At 41.3% G+C, this 24665-nt stretch overlaps 1 protein-coding gene across 1 annotated transcript in view; it reads right to left on the bottom strand.

Annotated features, from left to right (window-relative positions):
* The window catches only part of MAP2K1 (mitogen-activated protein kinase kinase 1), a 37168-nt gene extending 18137 nt beyond the window's left edge, over positions 1-19031 (bottom strand). Inside the window, exons 1-2 of the mRNA XM_054168962.1 lie at positions 18742-19031; positions 418-628 (exon numbers count right to left, since the gene is read on the bottom strand). Coding sequence (XP_054024937.1) covers positions 418-628; positions 18742-18821 — 291 coding nt within the window. The 5' untranslated portion in view covers positions 18822-19031. The remainder of the gene's footprint in view (positions 1-417; positions 629-18741) is intronic.
* Between the last annotated feature and the right edge of the window lie 5634 nt (positions 19032-24665).

Below are 24665 nucleotides of genomic sequence, written 5' to 3'. Positions count from 1 at the left end.
GCACAGAAGTCACCTGCACAATGAAACTAGAAAACAGAAGATGTCACTGTACTGCAGTGCATTCCCTCATTCTCAGGCCTTTGAGTTCTCTTTTTCTTTCCCGTATTACCCAGAGGCCATTTTCTGGTCTGCAGCTGGGGAGGAAGATCTTAGGACAGATGATACCTTTTCCATTCCTCTAAATAAACAGTCCAGAACACCAGATATTGTCACTTTTCCCTAATTTACACTTTCCTGTAACTGGGAAGTTTAGGATGAGGAAGTGCAACCTTCTTTCCTTTCTGAAACACAATCTTTTCTGATGGGTGGCACTAAATAGTATTTGTGTGTGTGTCAACACTTCTTATTTCTCTAATTCAGAGACAACCTCCTTAGTTAAAAAAATCCCCCCTAAGCTCCTGTCTTTGAGGCACTCACCTTTCTTGCCATTATGAGACCAGAAGGTTTGTGAGATACTTTGAAGACCACCCCACCATTTCCTGCTCCCAGCTCACTGATCTTCTCAAAGTCATCATCCTTTAGCTCTCCAACTTTTTGTTTCTGGGTAAGGAATGCTTCGAGACGCTTTCGCTGCTGTTCATCCAACTCTAGTTCTTCCAGCTTTTTCTGAAGTGCTTCCAAATTTGTCCTGTACAACAGAGAAAGAACAGCTTGATTACTGAGCTGTTTGAGCTTACCCAGCAGGGTTGCAAGAGAGAGCACGAGCACTGAGGTTGGAGGTTAAATCCACTACATTTTCACACCTATATACATTGTCTGTGAGGATCCAACGTGTACAGTCATCTCCATGACAGACATATTACTGGCACTGATTGAAATAAACATTTAATTCCAGATAAAACAATAACAAACATACACAGAGGACACCTATCCTCCCCATCTTATTAGCTCTGACCAAATTCACGCATGTCAAGTTTTACTACTTACAGGAGTGGCTCAATGACTCAGCATTTATGACCAGAGATCTCATGAATCACAACACATCACTCCACACTATTTTAACTTTCTCATTTTCCATGATTGTGTTGTCATTTCCTACAGTTTGTCTAAATGTTTTATCTAGTGATTCTTACATAAGTCTGCAACTAATAATCCACTCAGAAGCTTCCTCTTTAAATATTGGTAACAAGTTGTCAAGCACAGCCATACAAACATGCATTAAAATCACTGCCACTGGAAACAGAAGTTGTGGTGGTTTGGGGTTTTAATGTTTTAACTTGGGAAAAGAAACAGCCCAAAGGTTTTAAGCTTACTTTTTCTCGTGCTAAAGGCACATCTACTTGAAACATAGGTATAACATCATTAGGCAATACCAAATAGAAACACAAAACTTGAAACAGCTACGTGTGGGACTACAAATAGAAGTTCAGTGTCTCAGGAAGATTCTTTATTGTTAACTTCAGATCCCACAAAAATGCTTCATCCCAAAAATACAACTTAAAAGCTAATTAACAATGTCCTGCAAGAGTACTTAATAGCAAATACCTGTTTTGCTTAGATTTAGTGCAATGTTCTCAGGGAATACAGTGTTGCTAGGAAGAAAAGCTTTAGGAATAGAATCTACTTCTTCACAGCCTAAACCACATCCCAGGGAAAGTCCCAAACAATTTAATTTCACCAATAATCAAGAAAATTGTTTCTATTCATCACTGCATCAATGCCCACTTTTGAAACATGACATTCTCTGAATGCCCAGTAAGGGACTGGCCAGTTGAGAAGACAGCAGGTTAATTCTCCAAGCAGCAATGACAAATAAGCCCCAGACTCAACAGAATGGCAGAATTATGGGATGAACCCCTCATTCATTAAAGAGCCTGCACTTCCAGGCAGAATAACCACCTTGGTTTGACTGCTTGTAAGGCCTAATGAAGGCAAATAAAAACAACATAAATGTAAGTATTTACAGCTCCTTCCTATCGCAATCACTGTAGAAGTTTAACTGGCAAAGCACCCCCACTTCATTTATCATTTGAAATACGAAAGAGAGGATACAATGGCTAAGTTAACTTAGGAAGTGATAATGTTTAGTAGAGCTAAACAGAGGAAACAGCATGAGACCTTTGATGGAGAGGGGAGTCCAAGCATAAGATTACCAGGCAACACTTGTGGGCAAGTTTCACAGATCACTCACCCTGAGCAAATGTCACTTGGCACTGCTGCTCCAAACCACAACAGTCTTACAGAGTAAAGTCTGAGGCATTTAATCTACTGCAGTTATATTGTAATAAATGTCTTGTGTGTGTATATATATGTATTAAAAAAATAATCATTCTGTTGCAGATACATCATTTCCAGGCTAGCCTCCAAAGAGAAACATACACCTATTTCTGCCCCTGTATCACGCTTTGTATCAGGGTAGTCATACTTGAACATAATCATACAATATCCTAGGCCCTCCACAGTGAAGTTCCCCTGTGTAGATAAGCATAGCTCACAGGAACACCACGTTAATCTGACTGACAGACTCTGTTTTAAAGACAAACCACTAAAAGCCAGATGTGTTTTTGAAATCCAATTTCTAAAATGCAAAACAGAAAGCAGATTAATCACTGGATTATCTTTTTTCCCCTTCCAACATGCACAGTAAAGCAAACAAATCCTACAATAAACTCCAGAACAATGAATGCTGGACACAAACTCTGTGTTTCACCCTAGAAGGGGTTGTGAGAAGAGGGAACTCATGTGTTTTTAAGATGATACAGCAACAAACTCGGCCAGACAAGCATCAGTCCACTCCCCAGTCCCACTGCCTGCAGTCACGAAGGAGATGAAGTGCTCTGGTTGGTGATTTGCAAGGCCAGGCACACGCTGCTTGCTTGCTCAAGTGGTTCACTCCTGTAACAGGCTTGAACAACGCCAAGCCTACCACACAAATGACAGCAACATAAGAATCAGTGGGTTTTTTATTGAGCAGTATGTTATACACTGGTAGTTGTAGGAAGCACAGATTACTTTTTGTTCCATAAAACCCTACACCACTAGTGGAAATGCAGAACAGAGATCCCTAGTAATTTTGGGGACAAGATAGCATCCTTCAAATATTTCTTAACAATAGAAGTATATCAACTTGATAATTCCTGTTCAGGCATTAAAAACAAATTGTACCTTTGACCTGTGCTTATATCAAGATTATGGCTGCCCAGAAAATATGGCCTACAAAACATATGAATGAGGCAGCTTTGTGGATAGGACTTCTGCTGAGACAGATCTACTATTGTGTATCACTGCTTTAAAGAAGTCAGGACCACACAGACAAGGTCTTAGCATCCACTGCCTGGCTCTCCCTTTCAAAAGGAGCCAAGAGAATCTGGAAGATACAACACAATTCAAAGGAATATCCAAATAATGTGACAGCAATGGTTTTGTCAAATTAAGTTAAACATCTCTGAAATAAACAAATATATCAAGCTCCTAATAATAGTATTATTTCAATACTATGTTTAGGAGCTTGATATATTTCATATACAGAGCCAGATTTTCAGAGGAGCTCAGCAAGCTCCCCCTGAGGGGTCTATATGGATTTAACACCAAAACTGAACCAAATTCTCCTCCAAAAAAATCTGATCTTAAGAAATTTCAGTTTCCTCTGAAAAACCTGTCCCAATGCACCACAGCAACAGGTGATCTTTATCTTATTTATAAGTTTTGAGAATGAATTTGCTGTCATTTTGGGGGTTACTTAAGAAGGCTGGGCTGCTCATTTGGAAAAACAAAAGAGTGGCAGAAACAGGATGCAGCAATGCTTTTTTTCCTTGGTTTTGAAGAAAACAACTACTCCGTTTTTCTCTCCCACAGAAGGGGTTATCCGGGTTTGGAGACAACACAGAGATTTTGGAGCAGACAAATTGCTAGTGTGATGAAACAAAACAGTCAGTCATGTTGATGCTTTACTAACAAAAAATTTGCTAGGATAGCATTTAGCACATCTCTGTTAGCTTAATGTACTTCTGTATTTTGGCATTGCTCATTTCCATCTCAGACTTGGTATTCACTTTGAATACAGGCATTTCCTTGCTTGAAAGTATAAATTATTACTTGGTTCCTTGTTCAAACACCAGTCAGAAGATTCCAAAGGCTCTCAGAGATGGAAAAGCATTACTCCCCCCACACCAGGTTTCTCCATTTAGAACACAGGCCACTAACTAAATCACCCGAGTGTTCTGAGCTGTAGTGGTGAAACCTTCATTACTGGCAGTGACATGCAAGACGACAGCAATGAAGTTCTCAGATCTCACTTGAATTTTTCAGGACCAATTCTCTAAATGTGAAGTGAATCTGCGGACTTTGTGAAAGATAAATGCCCTGTCAGAATCACTATTCAGAATGTAACTAAAAAGAACATCTTCAGGTAGTTTGAATGCCAGACATGAGGACAGGACCAAATTTTTTCATTCCAGCCCTTTGCTTGAAGCACTAAATATTAATCCATTTCAAATGCAAATAAATAAATGTTTCAAAAGAATCTTTGTGCCATCAAGATGGGTGATGGTAACTCTGTATTTCTAGGTGGCAGGACTTTGATAGTTTCAGTTTTGAACTCTAACTACTCTAAAGAATACTATCCCATGACTGGTAACTATGGCTGATATTTGGACTCACCATGCAAAAACACCACAGCCAAACTACAGCATAGAGCACATCTAGAAACAAGAGGGCAAGCAAATCACTGTATATGAAGTTTTACAAAGGAAAACTAAACCAACACAAACTAAAGAAGAAGAAACACTTAAGCGAGTTCATCACCAGGACACCAAGAAAGTGTTAAGGAAGCTTTGGTATCTAAAAGTAGCAGCGTGCTAGTGTGCTAATGCCTGCCTCCAGAAGCAGCACTAGTAGTTACTTAATCTTATATAAAACTTTTATTCAGAGACAAAGATTCCTATTAAAATTCATCACCATTACCTGCTGCAGTCTTGGAGTTGTTTTTTCCCTGTCAAAGCTCTACGCCTTTGCCAGCGTTCCATCAAAGCAGGAAATCATCAAATCACCTCAGTGCTTCACTGTTCCAAGCACTCTCTAACGCAATGGGTTATCGTTTAATTGATTGAGATCAGTTTTAAAGCCAAGCACATACTAAACATACTGCACTAGGGAGAGAATTCAGCTCTAGTAATGTGATCATCTGAATGAAGCCACTGAGAGGTCAGTGCTGGTTCCTCCATTTGTTAAAGAAACAGCTCAGTTTCACAGAACATCACTATCTCTTGATTCTCACTCCCTGTCCTCCTCCTAGGCAAGCAGCACTTCTGCAACCGCAGCAGTTTAAAAAGAGAGCAGAAGAGACTATCAGTGTGGTCTCCTACCAAATACAGACAACCACACCCCAGCTCCCCACAAAACAATGACTCTGATGTACAAAGAGAAGCTTCACCCCTATTACTGTTGATTTACACATTGCAAAATCCACACTTCTGAGGCCAGCAGACAACAGCAATCTGACATCTTGGAGAAACCACCATCCACCCCTTCTGCAGTCAGTTTGTGGAGTATCAGAGGTGAGGAAAGTTTTCTGAAGAGAACCACACTATCACAGGTATACTGGGAGACTTTCAGACTCAAAGCCACCTCATCTGAGACCTTCAGAATTGTCTTGCCTATCCCACTATCTCACCTCCAGACGAAGTCAAAGTGGATGCTGAGGAAAAAAAAGAATACTGTTACTGCTGGACTAAATCTTCTATTCTGTGCTCCTCAGAGATGTACATGGTCTTATCCAGAAACTCCCAAGCGGGCAATGTTTGTCACAAATACCATCACAAATACCATCACTTCACCAAGACACATTTGGAGCCTGTTCCATTAAGGGTTGGTTATAATTTTTATCTGTTTAAACACCACAACCCCTCATGATTTAACACTGCTGTCAACACGTGCACATCTCAGAGGTGGGCACTGCAGGTATGTGTTGGTGAGTAGCGGATACTAAGCGAACCTTTATTTCCTATGTGCAGGGTGGGCAGGGAAAAGTAACAGGTCCTGCAGAGTGCTCTCACCCTACACACAAAGATGAGCAAAAAACAAGAAAAGACTTCTCAGTTTAAGCTTTTGGGGGCAGCTACTCCGGTACTGAAGAACATAGTCCTGGAAGAGATGCATTAACATTTTAGAGCATACTTGCTCTCTTTAAACCAGTAATGAGAAGAGAAATGCTGCCTTTAGTCTACTAGTATATATCATAACAAAACCAGAAAATAAATCCTCCTTCTTAATTCATACTAATAGTACTCCACATTCCTGTGATTTTTTTTTTTAGTTCACATTAGTGACAAGTTAATCATACACTCATCCCTAAAGGCTACATTAAAGCTGTACTCAAGCCTGAAGTCTACTTTAGAGAAAGGAAAAAAAAAACAATGTGGTAGAGAAGGGGGGGAAAAAAAAGTCTGACATAGTCTTTAACAGCAATTTGTCAAACAGTTGTTCAAAGTTATTACTATCAGTTTTGCAAGCTGAACAATTAGTATGAGTGAAAGCAGAAAGAAGCACGTTCACTTTCAGATCTACTGTCACAAGAGGATAGAGGCTTGGGGGTTGTTTTCCAGAACAGCAACAGTAATGCTTTCCCCAAGCCTACACAACTGTCAATTTAGAGAAGAAAGTAGGCAGTTCACTAGATAATTTCCATGAACAACCTCAATCAGGGAGCTGAAATGAAGTATTAGGAACACGAAGACATTCTGTGGTTTTGAAAAGACAGACTACTATTTGGAACAAGTGTGCCAAACTCGGGCAATAAGACAAATTTGTATTTAACTTTTCCTTTAACAAAGAGCAGGTCACAGAATGACATGGAGGATAAAAGTAATTACATCAGTCTCACAGCTGACTGCAGAGGTGTCTGTCTGTGCTAACTCCCATTATGACCTCATAAAACTTGCAGTTAAAACAGCTCGACAAGATCCAAACTCCCTGTATGTGCAGGGAAGTCTTGTTTTGGAAAACAACTCTTTCTCAATTCCTGCTTAGTTTCAATCCTTGCAACATGTTAGAGATCCTCCATAAATAACTCTTACCTTTAAGTGGGGTATATGATTGACCAATGTACCTCTCACCTCTAGCAAGAATTTTAACAGCTGAAAATTCCTTTCTACTCTCACAATGCAACAGACATGACTGGGTGTATTTGGGGGTTTAATGATGCCAGAAATGAATTACCCAATAAGAAGCAGTGAATTTGATTGAAATCTATTCCTTAATAAAAGATATGTAAACCAAAAGTATTAGAAAAGCATTATTCTCTCAAAAAAGGTATCCTGCTAGACTAATTCACTGTAAAAAAATAAGTCTCATTTTTCTGAAGCTAAAGGCATTTATTATAAAGAAACTGTGACAGGATTTGAAGTCTCCTTTAGTCTCCAACTAATGGTGCAATTTAGCTTCAGAACCTGCTTAAAGGCTGAGCTGTCAGGTAGGAATCCATGCTTTAAGCTTCCTCCCTCTTTTGCTTTAGCCTAACCACTACCCCATTAAATATTTCAGACTGCTTAAGCCAAATAACATGTTTGAACTGAAGACAGAGTTCACCAAAGAGAGTAAGACCACAGACAGGAGCAGTGGTGCAAAGGGACAGATACTCGATTGATGCCCTGGGTGCCTTACTACCAGCTTTTTTTGCAGGTGTTCTGACCACCACTGGGGTTACAGCCCATTATCCTGGGTGGCTGCAGTAGCTGCCAGCAAGGCTCCAGCACCCCTTTCACATATTTAGCTCTGTGGCTGAACAATGCAGCTGGTGGTTTGGTTAGTAGTTGTTTCTTCTTTCTCCTCAGGTAAAACGCTTCTTCAGGACTTAGTGTAGCACCGAATTCCAAGTTTGTCACAAATGAACTTTGACATCTCTAACTAAGCAATTCAAGAACAGAATCTCCAGAATCAGAAATGCAAGTTCTGGATCTTCCCTTCAGGAATTCTCTCTGCACCTCTCACTGATGTCTCCCAGCACTACACAACCACAACAAAAGAACCATAGGGTAAGTAATGCTTCCTTAAGGGCAGAAAAAAGGAACTTATTTATTAAGTGTTTAAAACACAAGGGATAAATAGAAGTTTTAAAGTTCTGATCAACAGCCAACACCTGGGGTCACAGTGGCTGGAGAGCAGCCAGGCAGAGAGGGACCTAGGGGTGCTGGTCAATGGTAGGCTGAACATGAGCCTGCAGTGTGCCCAGGCAGCCAGAAGGGCCAATGGCATCCTGGCCTGTATCAGGAACAGTGTGGCCAGCAGGAGCAGGGAGGTCATTGTGACCCTGTACACTGCACTGGTTAGGCTGCACCTCGAGTACTGTGTCGTTCTGGGTCCCTCAGTTTAGGAAGGATGTTGACTTGCTGGAATGTGTCCACAGAAGGGCAACAAAGCTGGCGGGGGGTTTAGAACACAAGTCCTATGAGGAGAGGCTGAGGGAGCAGGGGTTGCTTAGCCTGGAGAAGAGAAGGCTCAGGGGTGACCTTATTGCTCTCTACAACTGCCTTAAGGGACGCTGTAGACAGGCAGAGGTTGGTCTCTTCTCCCAGGCAACCAGCACCAGAACAAGAGGACACAGTCTCAGGCTGCGCCACGGGAGGTTTAGGCTGGAGATTAGGAGGAAGTTCTACAGAGAGAGTGATTGCCCATTGGAATGGGCTGCCCAGGGAGGTGGTGGAGTCGCCATCATTGGAGGTATTCAGGAGGAGACTTGATGGGGTGTTTGGTGCCATGGTTTAGTTGATTAGGTAGTGTTGGATGATAGGTTGGACGTGATGATCTTGAAGGTCTCTTCCAACCTGGTTTATTCTATTCTGTGTCCTGCTTTCCATTGCTTTATCTCTGAACTACAAGTTACATTTAATGAGAAAACCCAGGGATAGATACCTGCAGTAGTAACAGGATCCTCAGGACTCCCTTATGTGGTAGGGGCACAGCCTTTGAGAGACAGCACAATAAAAAAGATGAAGTTACAGGATTGGTTTACAAAGCCATGAAAAAGCCAGGATTCTAATTGAGCTGATTTCTGTGCAAGAGCTGAACACGGAACACAGAAGCACAAACTTCAAAAGCTGCAGTTAACATCAGGGACTGGGAAGGAAAATCGCCAGAATGTGCAGATGGAAACACACAAACACTCCCTTAACTGGGATTCAGAGCAGGCCACGGGTGGAAGGTTTAATCCTTGCTTGTATTTCAAATGATGGATTGCATAACACCAAACTAGAGACATGGTGGAAGAAATTAATAATTTTTACTTATCCATAGGTAAGTAATCAATAATAATAATCAATACAGAAATATTCATATATAAATAGACTAACATATCTATAGCCACACAGACTTCTTTTTTTAAAAAAAGGGTATTATGTGCTGGTTACATTTGCTACATTAAAGCTGCTGACTCATCTTCCCACCACACTGGAAAAAGTTCTAGAAAAGCACAGAACAATGCTGAGTTGTAAAAAACACTGGAAGAAGGAAGGAGTTGCCAGGGAGTTTCAAGGCTTGTTTCAAAAAACCCTTAGAAGATATTGAAGAATCACCCAAAGAATCAGACACTGCTGGAGTATCCCTGTCCTAGTTCTCAGGCTGTAAAGGAAAACAATCTGCTTCCATTCTTACTCATTTTTCATAGAACCATAGAGCATTTTCCAACCAAAAGCATTCTGAGTCCAACTATTAACCAAACACTACCAAGTCTGGTGCTAAACCATGTCCCCTAGCACTACATTTCTGCAGCTTTTAAATCCTTCCAGGTATGGGAATCCAATCACATTGGTGGGAAGCCTATTCCAAGGCTTGACAACCCTTTCAGGGAAAAAAATTTTCCTCTTGTCCAACCTAAACCTCCCTGGCACAAACCTCTCATCCTATTATTTGTAACCAGGGAGAAGAGACCAAACCCCACCTCACTATAACCCTCCTTTCAGGGAGTTGTAGAGAGCAATGAGGTCTCCCCTCAGCCCCCTTTTCTCCAGACTAAACACTGCCAATTCCCTCAGCCTCAGCAGACCTGTTCTCCAGACCCTTCCACCAGCTCCATGCATGTGGTGCACACCACAGTTCCTTCTGCTGCATGTCTGAAGCAACTGAATTCAGGTGAAAGGCCAGGTCTTCAGCTGTCAGGATGTGGAAGTTCTGCTGGAATTCACCTCCTCTTGTCCAGACAAGACAGAGGATGACAACTGCTTCTCAACAGATGTTTGCAGAGACACTGAGCAGTGAATTAGGACTTCCCAATTGTTCATTTCCTGTGGGTACTCACTGGCAGGATGCCTTGCACATTCATTCCAAAGTATAACCAAGATTTTGTCTCAGTAACATTGAATAGAAATCAGAAATAAGCCAATTACTACTTTTTACCAACATTATCAGTAAGTCTTGGGGGAGGAGGGGAGTATTCCATATCTTCCTTTAAAAAAAAAAAAAATACACAATTTAAAAGGCTTTGGAAGAAAGACCCTGCTCCCCACAAATGCAGCAAGCTAAAAACTGACATTACCAACTAGCTGCTTCCTCAAAGACATTTTTATGTTTTGGCAGTGGAATTTGTACACTCTATAAAGCCCAGTCAATCCCCAGGGCAATGATGAGAGAACAAATGCAGCTGTAAAAAGAATAACACAGGCAAGAAGGAGTGGGGAGGCTTTTTTCTGGAAAATGTAGGACTTAATAATTTAAAGGCAACATCTTGGGTTTACCATACCATGAAAGAAAATTCCTTCCTCGAGTCATTTCAGAATGTTTCTCCCGTATACATGGAGCTATTTACTTAACAGCTACTCAAGTAACTGGCTGATGTATTTCCTGTCTCATCTAAATTACCCACAATTTTCATGTTGGTTTTGGGTTTTTTTAAGCTACTGCTAAGGCAAAGGCTCCTTGCCCAGATTAACAACAGTAGCACTGTTGTTATGCCAAACAAAAATTCAACTACACATTGGGTTTACCTAGTCTCTTTGTATTATTCCTTTTAAGCCTCTTCAGCTACCAGCTAACACTGGGAGGTCTCAGAGGTAATCAGTTCCTCTCGAGACAGAGACCTGAGACTGTTCAATTAAAAGATGTGTTACTCAGAAATTGTTGTAATTACTGAATTTCAACATATCTCAACAGTATCTCTCAGGCTCCGAGAACACAGTCCCCTAATCTTGCAAAAGCCTGGGCTCCTGCCAAAGGAGGTGGCTCTGCCTCACTCTGCCCCTAGCCATTCATTACTGAGGAACCAAAAAATATTGCAAGTTTTCAGATGGATTACTTCCCTGATCAAGTTCACCACAGGGCTACATCAATGCTGCTGCAAGCACAAGGTAGCAGCCCTCCCAAAGCTAATCTGCCCTTCTTCGGCGGAAAGGTCTCAGTCAGACCAGCAAGCCTATCACACTGTGAGAGCCGATACCCAGAAAGGAAACAGCAGGAATACATGGGCACAGCAAGGAAAGGAGAGGACTTCTTTAGGAGCAGGATCTTGCACATGCTTAATTGTGAAATCAGATCTTTGTAACCATCTACAGAATTGATACAGTAGGGGACAGAAAAGTGGTTGGATGCATGTTTACAGCCTGCGCTTCCTTTACCCTTCATCTCGTTGGAACATAACATTTGTTCTTACATCACTTTTATTTAACTCTCCTAAACTGTTCTATGCTTTTTGAACAAAGACACCATCATAACTTAAGGATGCCTCTATTACTGTCATTACACTTATATTTAAGTGCAAATACATAACAACACTTGGCATTTAATGTTATCTCTGTATTAAGCATCTTAAAATTGTTCCTACATCAATAATTGTATATTAAAAGCTGCCTGTGAAGGAAGAACAGCACAGGTCAATGTGCCACTTGCATTAATTTCTGTACTAATTGTGTACACTCACTCAGCTGTAAAAATCTTTTCATTAAATGCATCCAGAAATAACATAAGAAGTTACTAAGTTGATGTAGGCTCTCATGTTCTGCTGTTTTGTTATAACAGATCATGTGCTCTGTTAGCTTCCTGAGTATTATTAAAATGTTATTTCTAATTCAGTGAAGGACTATGAACAGAATGGTAGGAGTATGTTTAAATTTGAAAGATTCACTGGATGACAAAAAAAAAAAAGCTCAGTTTTCTTGTAATTATCTAGCATTTATGATGGCCTACATAAAATGCATTCTCTCGTGTGTTTACAAGCCTGGTTAATCCTCCATTAGTAGAGGATGAAAAAGAAAAGTTTCTGAACTTTATTCTTAACAAAAAATAATTTTACAAGCTTGCAATAATTCCACAGATACACTCAATGCAACTACAATCCAGTCAGATCAGTCATAAAATTCCAGGACCTAATCTTCCAGAGCATTACATGTACATCTGAAGCTCCCCTGAAAGTCAGAAGAACTGCACACAGGGGCTGCTCCTTCTCAGAGAATCTGAGAAATCTCTCTCAGATTTTAAGAGCAAATAAAATCCCCCCCCAGAAGAAAGGCTGAGCAAGCATTAAAACCAGTTATGAAAACCTTCACTTCATCTGAACTCTTATCCCCCCCAAAAAAACCCCCAAAGACAACAAAGAAATCACTCCATGTAATCACAGAACATTCAGGCTGGAAATGACCCTCAGGATCACCAAGTCCAACCAACAACCCTACTCCACATGGTTCACCCCTGAACCATATCCCCAAGCACCCCATCAAAACGACCTTTAAACACATCCTGGGATGCGTTTAAACCACATCCCTGGGCAGCACACTCCAATGCCTGACCACTCTTTTTTTTCCCCCCCTAACTCCAGTCTAAACCTATCCAGTTGCAGCTTGAGGCCATTCCCTCTTGTTTTATCACTAATTTCCTGTGAGAAGAGACCAGCACCAGCCTCTCTAGAATGTCTTTTCAGGTAGTTGTAGAGAGCCATGAGGTCTCCCCTCAGCCTTCTCTTTTTCAAACTAAACAGCCCCAGCTCCTTCAGTCACTCTTCCTAAGATTTATTCTCCAGGCCCTTCCCCAGCTTCCTTGCCCTCCTCTGCATTCACTCCAACACCTCCACATTTCCCTTGTATTAAGGTGCCCAGAGAAATCCTCTTGGACCAAGGTCTACTGGAAAACAACCCACTGATTCTGCTGCTCATGCCACTCCATTTTACAAGGCAAACTGAAAGACCAAAAAAAAAACCCCTACACTACTGATAATGAGAGATAATCTCCTTTCCTACTCCTACAAAGTCCCAAGTGAAATTCTCTTGAGAAAGCTGGAGAAAAACAAGGCATCTTGCAATTGGCATGTAAGTAACTATTTATTTTGCAATCTGTAACACAAACTGGAGTTCAGACCAGTTTTGTTTTATTCCCAAATTCTTCTTTGACTATCAGACACAGGCAGCTGTACTCAGAGGGCATGGCAGTTATTCAGGGGCTTCATTAAATGTGATTTAAAGAGGGAAAAAAAATCAGCAAGAAACAAGAAAAAACTGACAAATTAATAGTGCTGTTCTTAACCTATGGCTGCAATTTTCTAGTCATCCATTTCTACAAAGTGACTTTTCTGTTTTTATGTTTCTAAGGCACTGAGGTACTATAATTAAGACTTTAAAAAAGAGAATTGCTCAGAATTGGCCATTATGGGTGTAGGCACCACCAATAACAGCACCACAGCCTTATCTTTGCACTTTCTTTGTGGCCATGTCCTTAGAAAAAAATACGGCTCCTAAGGTGATAAAGATAGAATCACAGAATCACTACGGTTGGAAAACAACTTCACTTCTTAAATACTTCTCAAAGACATAGATCTTTTGAGCATATTAAAGTAAGATGTAAATTCCACTGGCTATTTTTTGTTTACAACTGTTATCTAACTAAACACAAAACAAAAGCATTCTTTCACACTGTCCTTAGTCCTCCTCTACCAAGAACATCATCTCACTCTGCTCATTCTACCTCATATTATAGCTTGCTAACATCAGAGATTTGCTTGGCCCTGTCCTCCCACAGTAGAGATCACAGCTTAGGCATCATTCAGGAGACACCAGTTGTGGCTAAAATATAGACAGTTTGTATTTTTTGGAACTTTTTAAAACAGATGGGGGGTGGGGGGGGGTGGGCCATTTCAATCTGAACACCCTTCTCAATGTGAGCACTCATTCAATACAAAAACAGGCAACCAAGCATCATGGGTTGAATTGAATCTGCTGCTGATAATATCGGACTGTTCAGAACCAACGGCTTGGCAAGTGGAAGTCACAGGAGTTTAAAGCTTTAGTAGATACAGGCACACAGTGCACTGATGCCATCAAAATACAAGGAGTGGACCCCATCTGTGTTTCTGGTGGGATCCCAACTCCTGGATGCATTGGAAGCTGAGCACTGAAATGCAAGCCAATTTGCTTTTGCTCTGAAGGGAGGAAGGAGTCACTGGAATCAATTGCTCCAGGTGTGGAAACACAGCCCCACCATTTGGACTGGTCAAGGACTCATCCAGACTGTACTGAAACAAGGTGGAGCTCTAAGAGCATCTGCAATGAGAAGACTTGTGTACCAGAAGGCGATGATCTTTTGAGTGAGAATGGACAGCGAATGATGTAGGGCACTTAATCATGTTTAGACATTTTTTTAAATTAAGAAAAGGATCAAGCCTCAACTTGAATCTCATTAAATATGATTTTTAAGAAGCCAAACCAGTTAATAATCACTAGTGTATTAACATAATTCAAAATCCTATAATAAATACATTAACTGAACATATTAAAGGCAGAATTCTGTTATTCAGTGATGAGCCACTGTAAGACTTCATGTGCCAAAGAAATTAGCAGAGACCAATGCTGAAGAACAATAGGGTGCCCCTGTTACATTCTACAATGTGAGAGACCATGGCTGGTTAATGGTAAGTTTTCATCCACAGTGATACATAAACAACAAAAAACCAAGTATCTAAGATATGCACCTCAATATAAAACCCTGAGACACAACAGTGGTACTTCTGTCTCAGCATGGCTTGTGCATATCACCACACATGCCTTACCTGCCTACCTACAGCAAATTAAAAACTAGTTGCACCTTGTCCTCACAGGCATTTTGTATCAAATTACCTCTCTCATTATAAATATGACCCTTTCTATTGATTGTTTTGTTTTTTTTTTTACAGTAGATGCAGGTAAAGAGTGACATGAAGTAATGTTCAGGTGAACAAAAAACTTACTGCATTAGAGAAAGTGGCATTATCTTAAAACCTCCTGCTTCTTTGCAGAGTTTCTACTACCTATTCTGGGTCTAGCTTGGATTTAAACAAACACATACATTGAGTAATGACTGTCAGATATTAAAAAAAGTTAGAAGTTTGAAAGGAACACAAAGTGGAAATTTTGTCCTGCTTCCTTTGGCTACTAGACAGTAAACCATCCCAGCATGTTCAGTCAGAAGCCAAGTGTTCCTTTTATTCATTTTCTTTCACATTTGGTTGGTTTTCCCCCCCCTCCTCATTTTCTCTGCAAGATCTCTACACAAGTGTAACTGTGCAGCTCCAAAAGTACCAGAATGAAATTAAAACCTGCAGCTGGCCAACATCATTTTGGTTTCATTCTGATGATCTAAAGCAAAACGGAGGGTCAAGAACAGCAGCACAGGTTCAACTCTTTCTGTGCAACCGCTCCTCAGCGGAAAGCATCAAAAAACAGAAGTGAAGCTCTTAACATAGGAAAACCTTTCATTAAGCTGTCTTTACTGTCCAGCTAGGGATTTGGAAGGCCCTAGAGAGAACCACAACATCCGGTACAAATAATTCAAGTAATTGCTACAAATAACAAAAATTGTTTCTGGATAAATGCATTGCGGTATTTTCATTAAAATATTCAGCATACGTACATTTCAACTGCAAGTACTCTAACTCTCCTTCATACTACCTTGCCAGGGAAAAGAAATAAAAATTAAGAAGTCAGGGAAGTGAGATCCAGGCCTCATGCAGTCTTCTTAAAGCCCTATACCTCATGCTACAAACTACTCGTTACTCCAGTCAATGAGTTACCATTGCCAAATAAGGACGAAGACAGGACAAGACAAGAATGGAAAGCAGGACATCCTGAATCATCCAACCCTTCTTTCACTTCCTCCCTTTCCCCTTCCTCTCTTTCAGGAAGTCAAAGTGTCATATATACTCATTCCTGAAAGTATTAAGCTTCAATCTTTTAAAATTAGCAAGAGATTCCAAGGGTCAAATACTCACTGGAGTGTGTTACAGAACCCTCTACCTCTGACAGCTAGAAAGTTTCCGAATTCCAACCTACAACAGATGGCCAATACATATCTGTTTGATTTTGTGCCAGCATTGCCTTTGGGCCTAAATAACTTCCTTCCTTCTGGATGTTTAGATCCTTCATGCATTTACTGACAGAAATTGTAGCACCTCGCTCTGAATTTTCATTTTACTCAACTAAGTAATTTGAGCTTCTCTCATTCTTTATCTTCAGAGATTCTCTCTGAAGAGATCCTCTCTGAAGAGCAGGGAAGCATCCAAGATCATTTGCAAAGTGACAGGTTTGTGTATTGTAGAAGCAAATGAGTAACTGGAGACTCACATAGCCAAAATTCCATCATACCGGGAACAGAGCTTTATAAAGTGTTAATATGGTAGTTCACAGATGCACAGCATACTTTAAAAGCTTGACAATGTACACAGGCTGACAAACACTACGGATTTCAAACAGTAACCAAAAGGGGAAACAACAAAAAAAAGCACAGAGCAGGAGAGGAAAAAAATCACACAAAAAAGAAACAATTCTACAGATGAAGGAAAAAGCCCAACAGTTTTCAATTTAATTCCCAAAACATTTCCAAATGGTGATGTAAATATTTGCTATTTGAAATGTTTTACAATGAGGAGTTAATATTAGCAGCATGAGAAGGTATTTCCACAATTAATTACGGCTGTTTATAGGACAACAGGTTGCTGGATTTACTTTCTCTAAGCTACTTCTTTTTGAAATACTCAACACAACTCAGCCTGGCAAGAGCTGGGTATTAGGTCTTACATGACAAAGAGAAGAAGCCTAGGAGACACACATACAAGCAAGTCAACATACAAACCAGAAAATGAAGCAAAATAGTTAATCAGTGTAAACAATCCTCAACACTTTCACGAGTCTCCAAAGGTTTCCAACAAGTAAATGAGTATCAGACATGTAAAATCCATTTAAAATTAATCATATCTGAGTGAAGAAATAAAATATTTAATACGTTGTAAGTTTGGGGATTGACTTCAGGTATGAAAATCAGCAGCTGATAGAATCATTCTAGAAAACAAGACTAATATGCAAGAGAGATCCCTAAAGACTAAATCAACTTACCCCACTAGTGTAGAGAAAATCAAATGGAAACTGCTATAAAAGTAAATATAAACCCAGTATTACCCCCCATGAATCCAGAATAACTGCGTAATACTCAGATGATAATGCTCAGATATAGTCAGTAACACTTGCCAAAGAACAGTTTTTCAACAGCTCATCTCTCACTTCATCATCAAAGGAGTTTGCCGGAAATGTCACAGCTAGAGCTGCTAGATGCTGATTATATTAGTTATTTATTTTGAGGCATTTTGGTGGTCAAATGAGATCTGAGCCTGTCTGCAAACGTGCAACAATGATACATGCAGAGTGCTGTAAAGCCTAAGACTTGTATGTCTCACTACTGTGCCAGGGGAGTAAATGAGTGCTATCACAGCTCAGTTTACATATCCAGGAGAAGACCAAACTGACCATACAGGGAGAGGAATCTGTTTTTCCGAGATGCACCTTTGTTCAAGGCTCAGTTAAGAGCTAGCCTATCACCTGAACGTAAAAATCAAATTGTGAACACAGACCTGTTAACCTCAGAGTAAAACCTTTTATAACACTTCATTAGGGTGCTAGAACTGAATCTGAAGCCTCCATATGCACCAAGATCCATAAACTCAGAGGATTCGTAAGAGATAAGTAACAATTCAACCTTCACTCTTCCTTTTTTATCCCCACATGTGACATGATGATTAGCTTAGAGCTACCTTCCAGACACTGATACAGTGCAATGTTTGTATCACAGAAAGCTCAGCAGCCTTTCCTCCATGCACACTCACTGCCGTACCTAGCTTAACACGATCATTACTGAAAAACAGATGTACTGAAACCTGCGGTAGTTTGTTTCAAAGCCAAGAAAAACCAATGAGAAATACCTGCCATAAAACAACAAACAAATGCCTTTTCTACGAAATGGTGATTTTCAGTAATTTCTCAACCACACACACTGATGAAATACGTTACTGGAAAGGTGTAGTTAGTAGATAATTATGTAATCTGAGGGTTCAATGGATAGTATTATAAGACTACAAGAAGTGAGTGATACAAGTTTTCTTCTATTTTTTTCTCAGTTTATTTACGTTGCACATCTGACAGAGTTTGTTTATTGCCGGTGACACCATCTACTTATTCCGCTCTCAGCAGGTACCCCTGAGGGAGCTGGGGCGGGGGGGCGGGAAGCGGAATGCAAACCCAGCAATCGATAATTTTGATTTTTCTGGAAAGCAGGCCGTGCCGGCTTAGAGCACGACGACTTAAGGAGAAAGTAACCCAGACGCGCTGCTGCTGCCACTTCACCGCCTCGGACAGGCGCTTTCCCCGGCAGGGGCCGGCCCGCGGGCGGACACCGCACGGCTCCGGGCGGCGGAAAGGCTGCAGCACGGACGACCGCGCCCCTCACCTCAGGGATGCCGGACGTCGGCTACCGCAAAGCGCGGGCAGCCCCGCTAAAGCCCCGACCACCCCCAGAACAGGCTTCACTCACTCTGCGGAGCTGGTCCCGTTGACGGCGGATCCATCCGGAGCGGGGTTGAGCTGAATCGGCCCGGGCTTCTTCTTCGGCATTTTCGCCCCCAGACGGCGCAGAGGGTAGCGGACGGAGAATCCCCGGTCCCACTTCGGCCAGGTTCGAGGGACTTCCTGCGGCGCAGCAAAGTTGGGGGCTACCTTCGCCGCCGATGCTCCCGCGGGCTGCGGGCAGTCTCCTCAGCGGGCAGGTGTCTGTGATGCCGCCACCAGACCCGCGCCGCGCCGCGCCGCACCACCCCTCCCGCCCAGCGCCGGCCTCCCCCGACTAACAGCGCCAAGCTCTCCCCCTCCCAGCAACTCCCGATGGGGAAACCTGCCCGGGCTCAAAATGTGCCCTTCTTCGGGTTTGCGCCTGCGCGCACCGCCCCGGCCCGCCCGCAGCGCAGGCGCGGTGGGCAGGCGCAAGCGCGCTGCGAGCAATGAAGCCCCACTGAAGCCCTGCCCTCAGTGCGCTCTGCCCGCAGCTGCGGGTAGGGGAATCGCACGGTGCGGGGCGGAGGCGGCGCGGGGGCGCTCCCGGGTACCGGCACTGCGCGGCCCCGCCACCGCCCCTCCCTGGTTCACAGGGGTGATGGCTTAGCGTCAAGTTTTTTTGTTTGGGTTTTGGGATGGAGAATTCTCAGGGCGATTATTTAAATCCGCTGCTCCCAACAAGCTCCGTGGTTTTCTCCGCAGGGAAATCCCCGCGGTTCAGACGCGGTTTGGCGGAGCAGTTCGTTTATCTCCCTCCTATGCAATCGTTAACGTGCCCCGATGTGGAAACCACTGCACTGGTAATTAAAACACAAGCCTCAGTTGGGGTACTAACGGATGCTAAATTTTCCCCCAAGTAACTGCTTGAATTAAAAATGGAAAGTGAGGATTACAGTTACAGAACTGTCAATTATAAACACTAACACGAGTAGGAAAATGAAGCGCCTGAGCTGCTGGTGTTAAAGCATTGCCATAGTGCTTGACATGCACAGTGCTGGTCCAAGATGTGATGAAGGATTTATGTCTGTACATTCCTGTCAAATTTGACTTGACTCTCTACATTTCTGTAAGTACATTATTTTGCTGAGCCTGAAGACATAACTTTATTTTCCAGGAGCTTGCTATCATGAGCTCTCAGCACTAGAAGGATGTGAAACTGTTAAGAGCAGGGCCAGAGGAGGCCACAACAATGATGTGAGGACAGACTGTGCGGCCAGGCTGAGAGAGTTGTGGTTGTTCAGCCTGGAGAAGAGAAGGCTCCAAGGAGACCTTCTGGTGGCCTTTAAGAACATAAAGGGACTGAGAAGAAAGCTGCAGACAGACTTTTGCAAAGGGCTTGTTGTGATGGGACAAAGGGTCATGGTTTGAAAAGAGGCAGATTCAGACTGGAGAAAATAAATCATTTCTTTACACTAAGAGTGGTGAGAAACTGGTCCAGGTTGCCCAGAGAGGTGTGAAATGCCCCATGTCTGGAACCACTGCAGGTCAGGTTATTATGGGAATCTGAATAAGCTGGCTCTAGTTGCAGATGTCCCTGATGACTGCAGGAGCATTGAACTAGGTGACCTTTAAAGGCTCCTTCCCACTCAAACCCTATGATTCTATGTTTTGAGGTACAAAAGCAAGAATGTATGGCTGAGGAAATCAGATTCATTACATAAATGTTTAAATCAGTGTTGGATATGGGGATTGTACTTTTATGAACCCACTGTTTCTGTAATTTAAGGTTGGACACAGAAGTCCTGATGTGCAAATCCTGAGCTGTTTTACAGCAAGGGGACCCTAGCTATGGGGAGAACAGTGCTTCTTTTGAATAGGGAATTCTGGGGAGAAAAACACACATGTAAACACAAGGTTACAATTTCAGAGATTAAAAGACACCTTACTGCCCCTAAAAGCTTCCACACTGGGATTTACACTGAACACTGCCTTGCTTTAACACCAGCTTGCTCCCACACAGCTCTAAAGTACTCATTTTTAGAAAAAAAAAAAAAGTTTACCACATAATCCTTGAGGATATATGAACCACACCATGAAGAGCAGCAGGAGCAGAGGGATCCCAGGAGAAGCAGTGGTAAATGGGATGACCATATCCTGTGATATCTCAGCTAGACCATCTGACACAGCACTGGTCTGTCAGCCCAAAACACATCCATCCCATTAACAAACCAGGGCTGCCTCAAAGTGTGTGTCACCCTTTGTTGAGTACCACTGAACGCCCTTGCTCCAGTCTGATGGTGGTTTCTCCTTGGGTAGGCAAAATTGCTTTAAGTGTAAAATACATGCTTTTCATGCAGTCGGGACCAGCTGTTCCTCAATAGCAGTTCTCTTTCCAAGAGGGAGAATTTAAATGTAAAGATTCCTGATATTGAATTGTAGAACTTGGAATCTTAGACTATCAGAGTACCAGTGCTCTAGTTGGATCACCAAAGCCAGTCTGAATATTACACACATGCAGTGTAGTCATGACAGTTATATGCTAATCATAAGACTCAGGAGATCAAAGTCAAATACATTTAACTTTTGTGAACAGAGTGGCAATACAACCCTGCCTGTACTGCTGTGAAGCAGATTGATAAAATTTGTGTTTCTTTGAAAGATCAGTTTCTTGTGGTCTGAATCCAGCAGAATTCAGATAGAAACTCTTTAAAGGCCTCTACACTGAGAAGTTACCCATGAAGCAGATTTATTCTGCTTTCTGACACAGCTGAGAATTTCTTACCACTACTGTAAGTTTTTGCACTGCAGAGTGCTCTGTCAACAAATGTGATACATCTTGAAGAAAACACTCTGCAGTTACTCATAAATTTGCTGAAGCGGTAAATGGAATCTCTCACAGACATGTGAGCCAAGAATTCAGGTAGCACTGAATGCCTGGGTGCTAAGGTGGTGGTTGATGCCATGGTACTGAGTAGAATAGTTAAAAATCCACTTTTGGGGCAGTTCCAGCATTGACCACTATAACTGGTAATATATTTCTCTGCTTTATGTGTTTTGCACAAGAGCAGAAAAGGATCGATGCCTAGAAATGCCTTCCTTCTTGCTCAGCAGCTGCTCTAGCAGTAGCTTCAGCGCTGTGTTTGTGACTCCAGGCAAGGAGCAGAAACAGCTCACGAGCTCCCGTGACTGGGGAAGTGCAAGAGCTCCTTTGTCTGAAGCACTGGACTCCTTTGCAGAGAACATGTGAATACCAGACAGGTATTGAATGCACAATTACTATATGTGCCTCATATAGCTGCAGTTTAGTTATGCTGTAATTGGCCACATGAGTTATGCAACTACAGTTATTCTGCTGTGTTGCAAAATATGGCCTCTTTTTCCTGAAAAGATTATTGCAAGGAAGCTTTTTCTTTTCTTTTAAACATTTGGGTTGAAGAAAGAAGAATTTTAGTTATGATTTGTGAAAATCCATACAGTTTGAATTATTTTTCTCCTTGCAACATTGTATTCCTCCATCAGACAAAAAGCCAACACATCAGATGGCTGACTGGATATATCCACTGAGAACTGAGATTTTGGAATGCAGCATGTTTGAAACAGCAATAAAGAAGTGTGGCTCCCACTGACTGACTCATCTGATGAGAAAAGTGCAGAGCAAATTCCACAACAAAACTTAGGTTGTAAATACTTTGTATAAAGAACCACTCTGAATTCCTTATGTTTTTAAATGTTGTGGTTTGCAAAAGCAAAATAATAGTTTAGAATCGTAGAATCATAAAATACCAAATTGAAGTGGACCTGAAGGATAATTGTGGTGGGTTTTTTCTTTTTTAGAAAAACAATCAATAATGCTTTAAGAGAAACTGAGACTCTGAACAAACTTCCCTATATGTTATGCATAAACACTATGTCGTTCCTGACATTTTGCCTGTTTCTGAACAGGAAAAGATTAAACTTTTATTTTCACATCTTCGCCGTTCAAAGCCACGCTCCCTCCATCCAATTCCAGCTGTTACAAGACAGCTCCCTCCTCTGGAGAACTTCATACTTGCACTGCAAACACACAGCTGTGGACGTTGAAAAACTACTGATTTCACTCATCTCTTTTAAAAGTCCCTTTGACATACATCACGAAAATATATTTTGAATTGACTGAACAGATAAGTAAAGCCACGGGCTTTATAGAAATAGTCACCTAAACGTAAGGAAAAACTTCTTTGTGGTAAGGGTGCCAGAGCCCTGGAGCAGGCTGCCCAGAGAGGTTGTGGAGTATCCTTCTCTGGAGATTCCAAACCTGCCTGGGCATTGTGATCCTGGGTAACCTGTTGTAGGTGACCCTGCTTTTGCAGGGAGGTTGTACTAGAGAATCTCCAGAGGTCCCTTCCAACCCTCACCATGATGAGATTCTACATGTTCAAAATGACTTCACCAACATGATACTTGCAGGGTTTTTGCAGAACAAGTACTACTCCTATAGAAGAAAAACCCTTCAAATGTAAAAGCAGCCAATTATCCATTTTACAGATTTTCATTGCCATATACTACATGTAACATAAGCCAGGAAGTAAGACTGAAATACAAACTAAGGTGCCAATTTTCTCCAGGTTTTCTAAAGAAATAACACTATTCAATACAGAAATAAACAAGTAATATTTCCATTTCACCTCAACTAGAAACCAGAAGTCTTTTCTAGAATAGAGGCAAGCTATGGGTTGGGGGGGTTTGTTTGTGTTTTTGGTTTCTTTTTCTCCTTGACTTATTATTTTATCAGCATGTGGCTGGTTATCTATTTCCTGAGGAAAAAGCGATAATCAATGCCCACCAGCATATGCTTTTTCATTTCATTAAGGGCATAGGACTGGAAAGAACCACTTCGGTCATCAAATCCAGTCTCTAATTAAATGTTCTTCAAATATATTGATTAATTCAAGCTGCATAAATATGGTAGGTTTTATAACACTCTACTCCTCTGCAGAGATTTTAAGTGATCTTCTGCTCTAACCTTTGTCTAGTATTTTTTATACCTTTCCAGCACTTTCGTAGTATCTGTTACCTACCCATTCTGGCACAGACAAAACGCCACAGGACTGAGCTGTGCTCAGACCAGCTGACCTGGGCAAGCCAGGTAAATTAACACTGCCTTCTCTCTGCCTTCGCTCTCAGAGAACATTACTACATTGTTTCTCTTCATTCACCAGTTGATTTTGCAGAAAATATGCAGGGATTTGTGGGAATTTTGAAATCTTGAGCCTCTCATGAATTTGGCTGGCATTAGCGAAGTATTTCAAACCCAACTATTTCACATACAAACCCCCTTCCTCCTTTAGTATTAAGGAAAGCAATTAAACGAAAAGATGTATCACACTAATAGTTATGAACCACATATTTAAGCTACAGACAAAACCCAATTAATTTGTTTGTAAAGATTTTTAACATGGTGACTATTATTTTCAATGCAAAGATGTTTGGTTTTCAGTAATTTTATGAGACACAAATTTTTACACTGTTTTGAGCTTGCAATTACCAGCACTTGATCTATAATTATTAGTATATCTTTGTGTTTATTTTCATACTTCACGTGCCTCAATTGAAGAAATTGGCCGTATCTAAAATGTTAAGATAATTAGATTCAGTGCTGACAAATCCATTAATGTGTTCTCCCTATATAGTTAATGTGTTCTTGACTATAAAACAGGCTGCTGCTTTTGGGCAGACACATTCTACACATTAACTGTCAAAATAAATTCGACTAAAAGAAAAGTCATTTATTTTTCTCAAGTGGAAAATAGCTGCAATTGATTTTGTCACATTATAAAGGAGTACATTAAATTACCAGAAATATTAGATGTCAAGTTTATAGAGAAATAAGGGAAAACCAATTCCTTTAATGTATTAATACTCGACATTAATTTGTCTCATTTTGCTTCAATGAAGAACCTATAATTTAAGTCAGATACACTTGCATGG

This window comes from Dryobates pubescens, chromosome 17 (genome assembly GCF_014839835.1).
Source record: "Dryobates pubescens isolate bDryPub1 chromosome 17, bDryPub1.pri, whole genome shotgun sequence".
NCBI classification, from domain to species: domain Eukaryota; kingdom Metazoa; phylum Chordata; class Aves; order Piciformes; family Picidae; genus Dryobates; species Dryobates pubescens.
The sequence above is the reverse complement of the archived record's forward strand: the minus strand, read 5'-3'. Positions and strand labels throughout refer to the sequence as shown.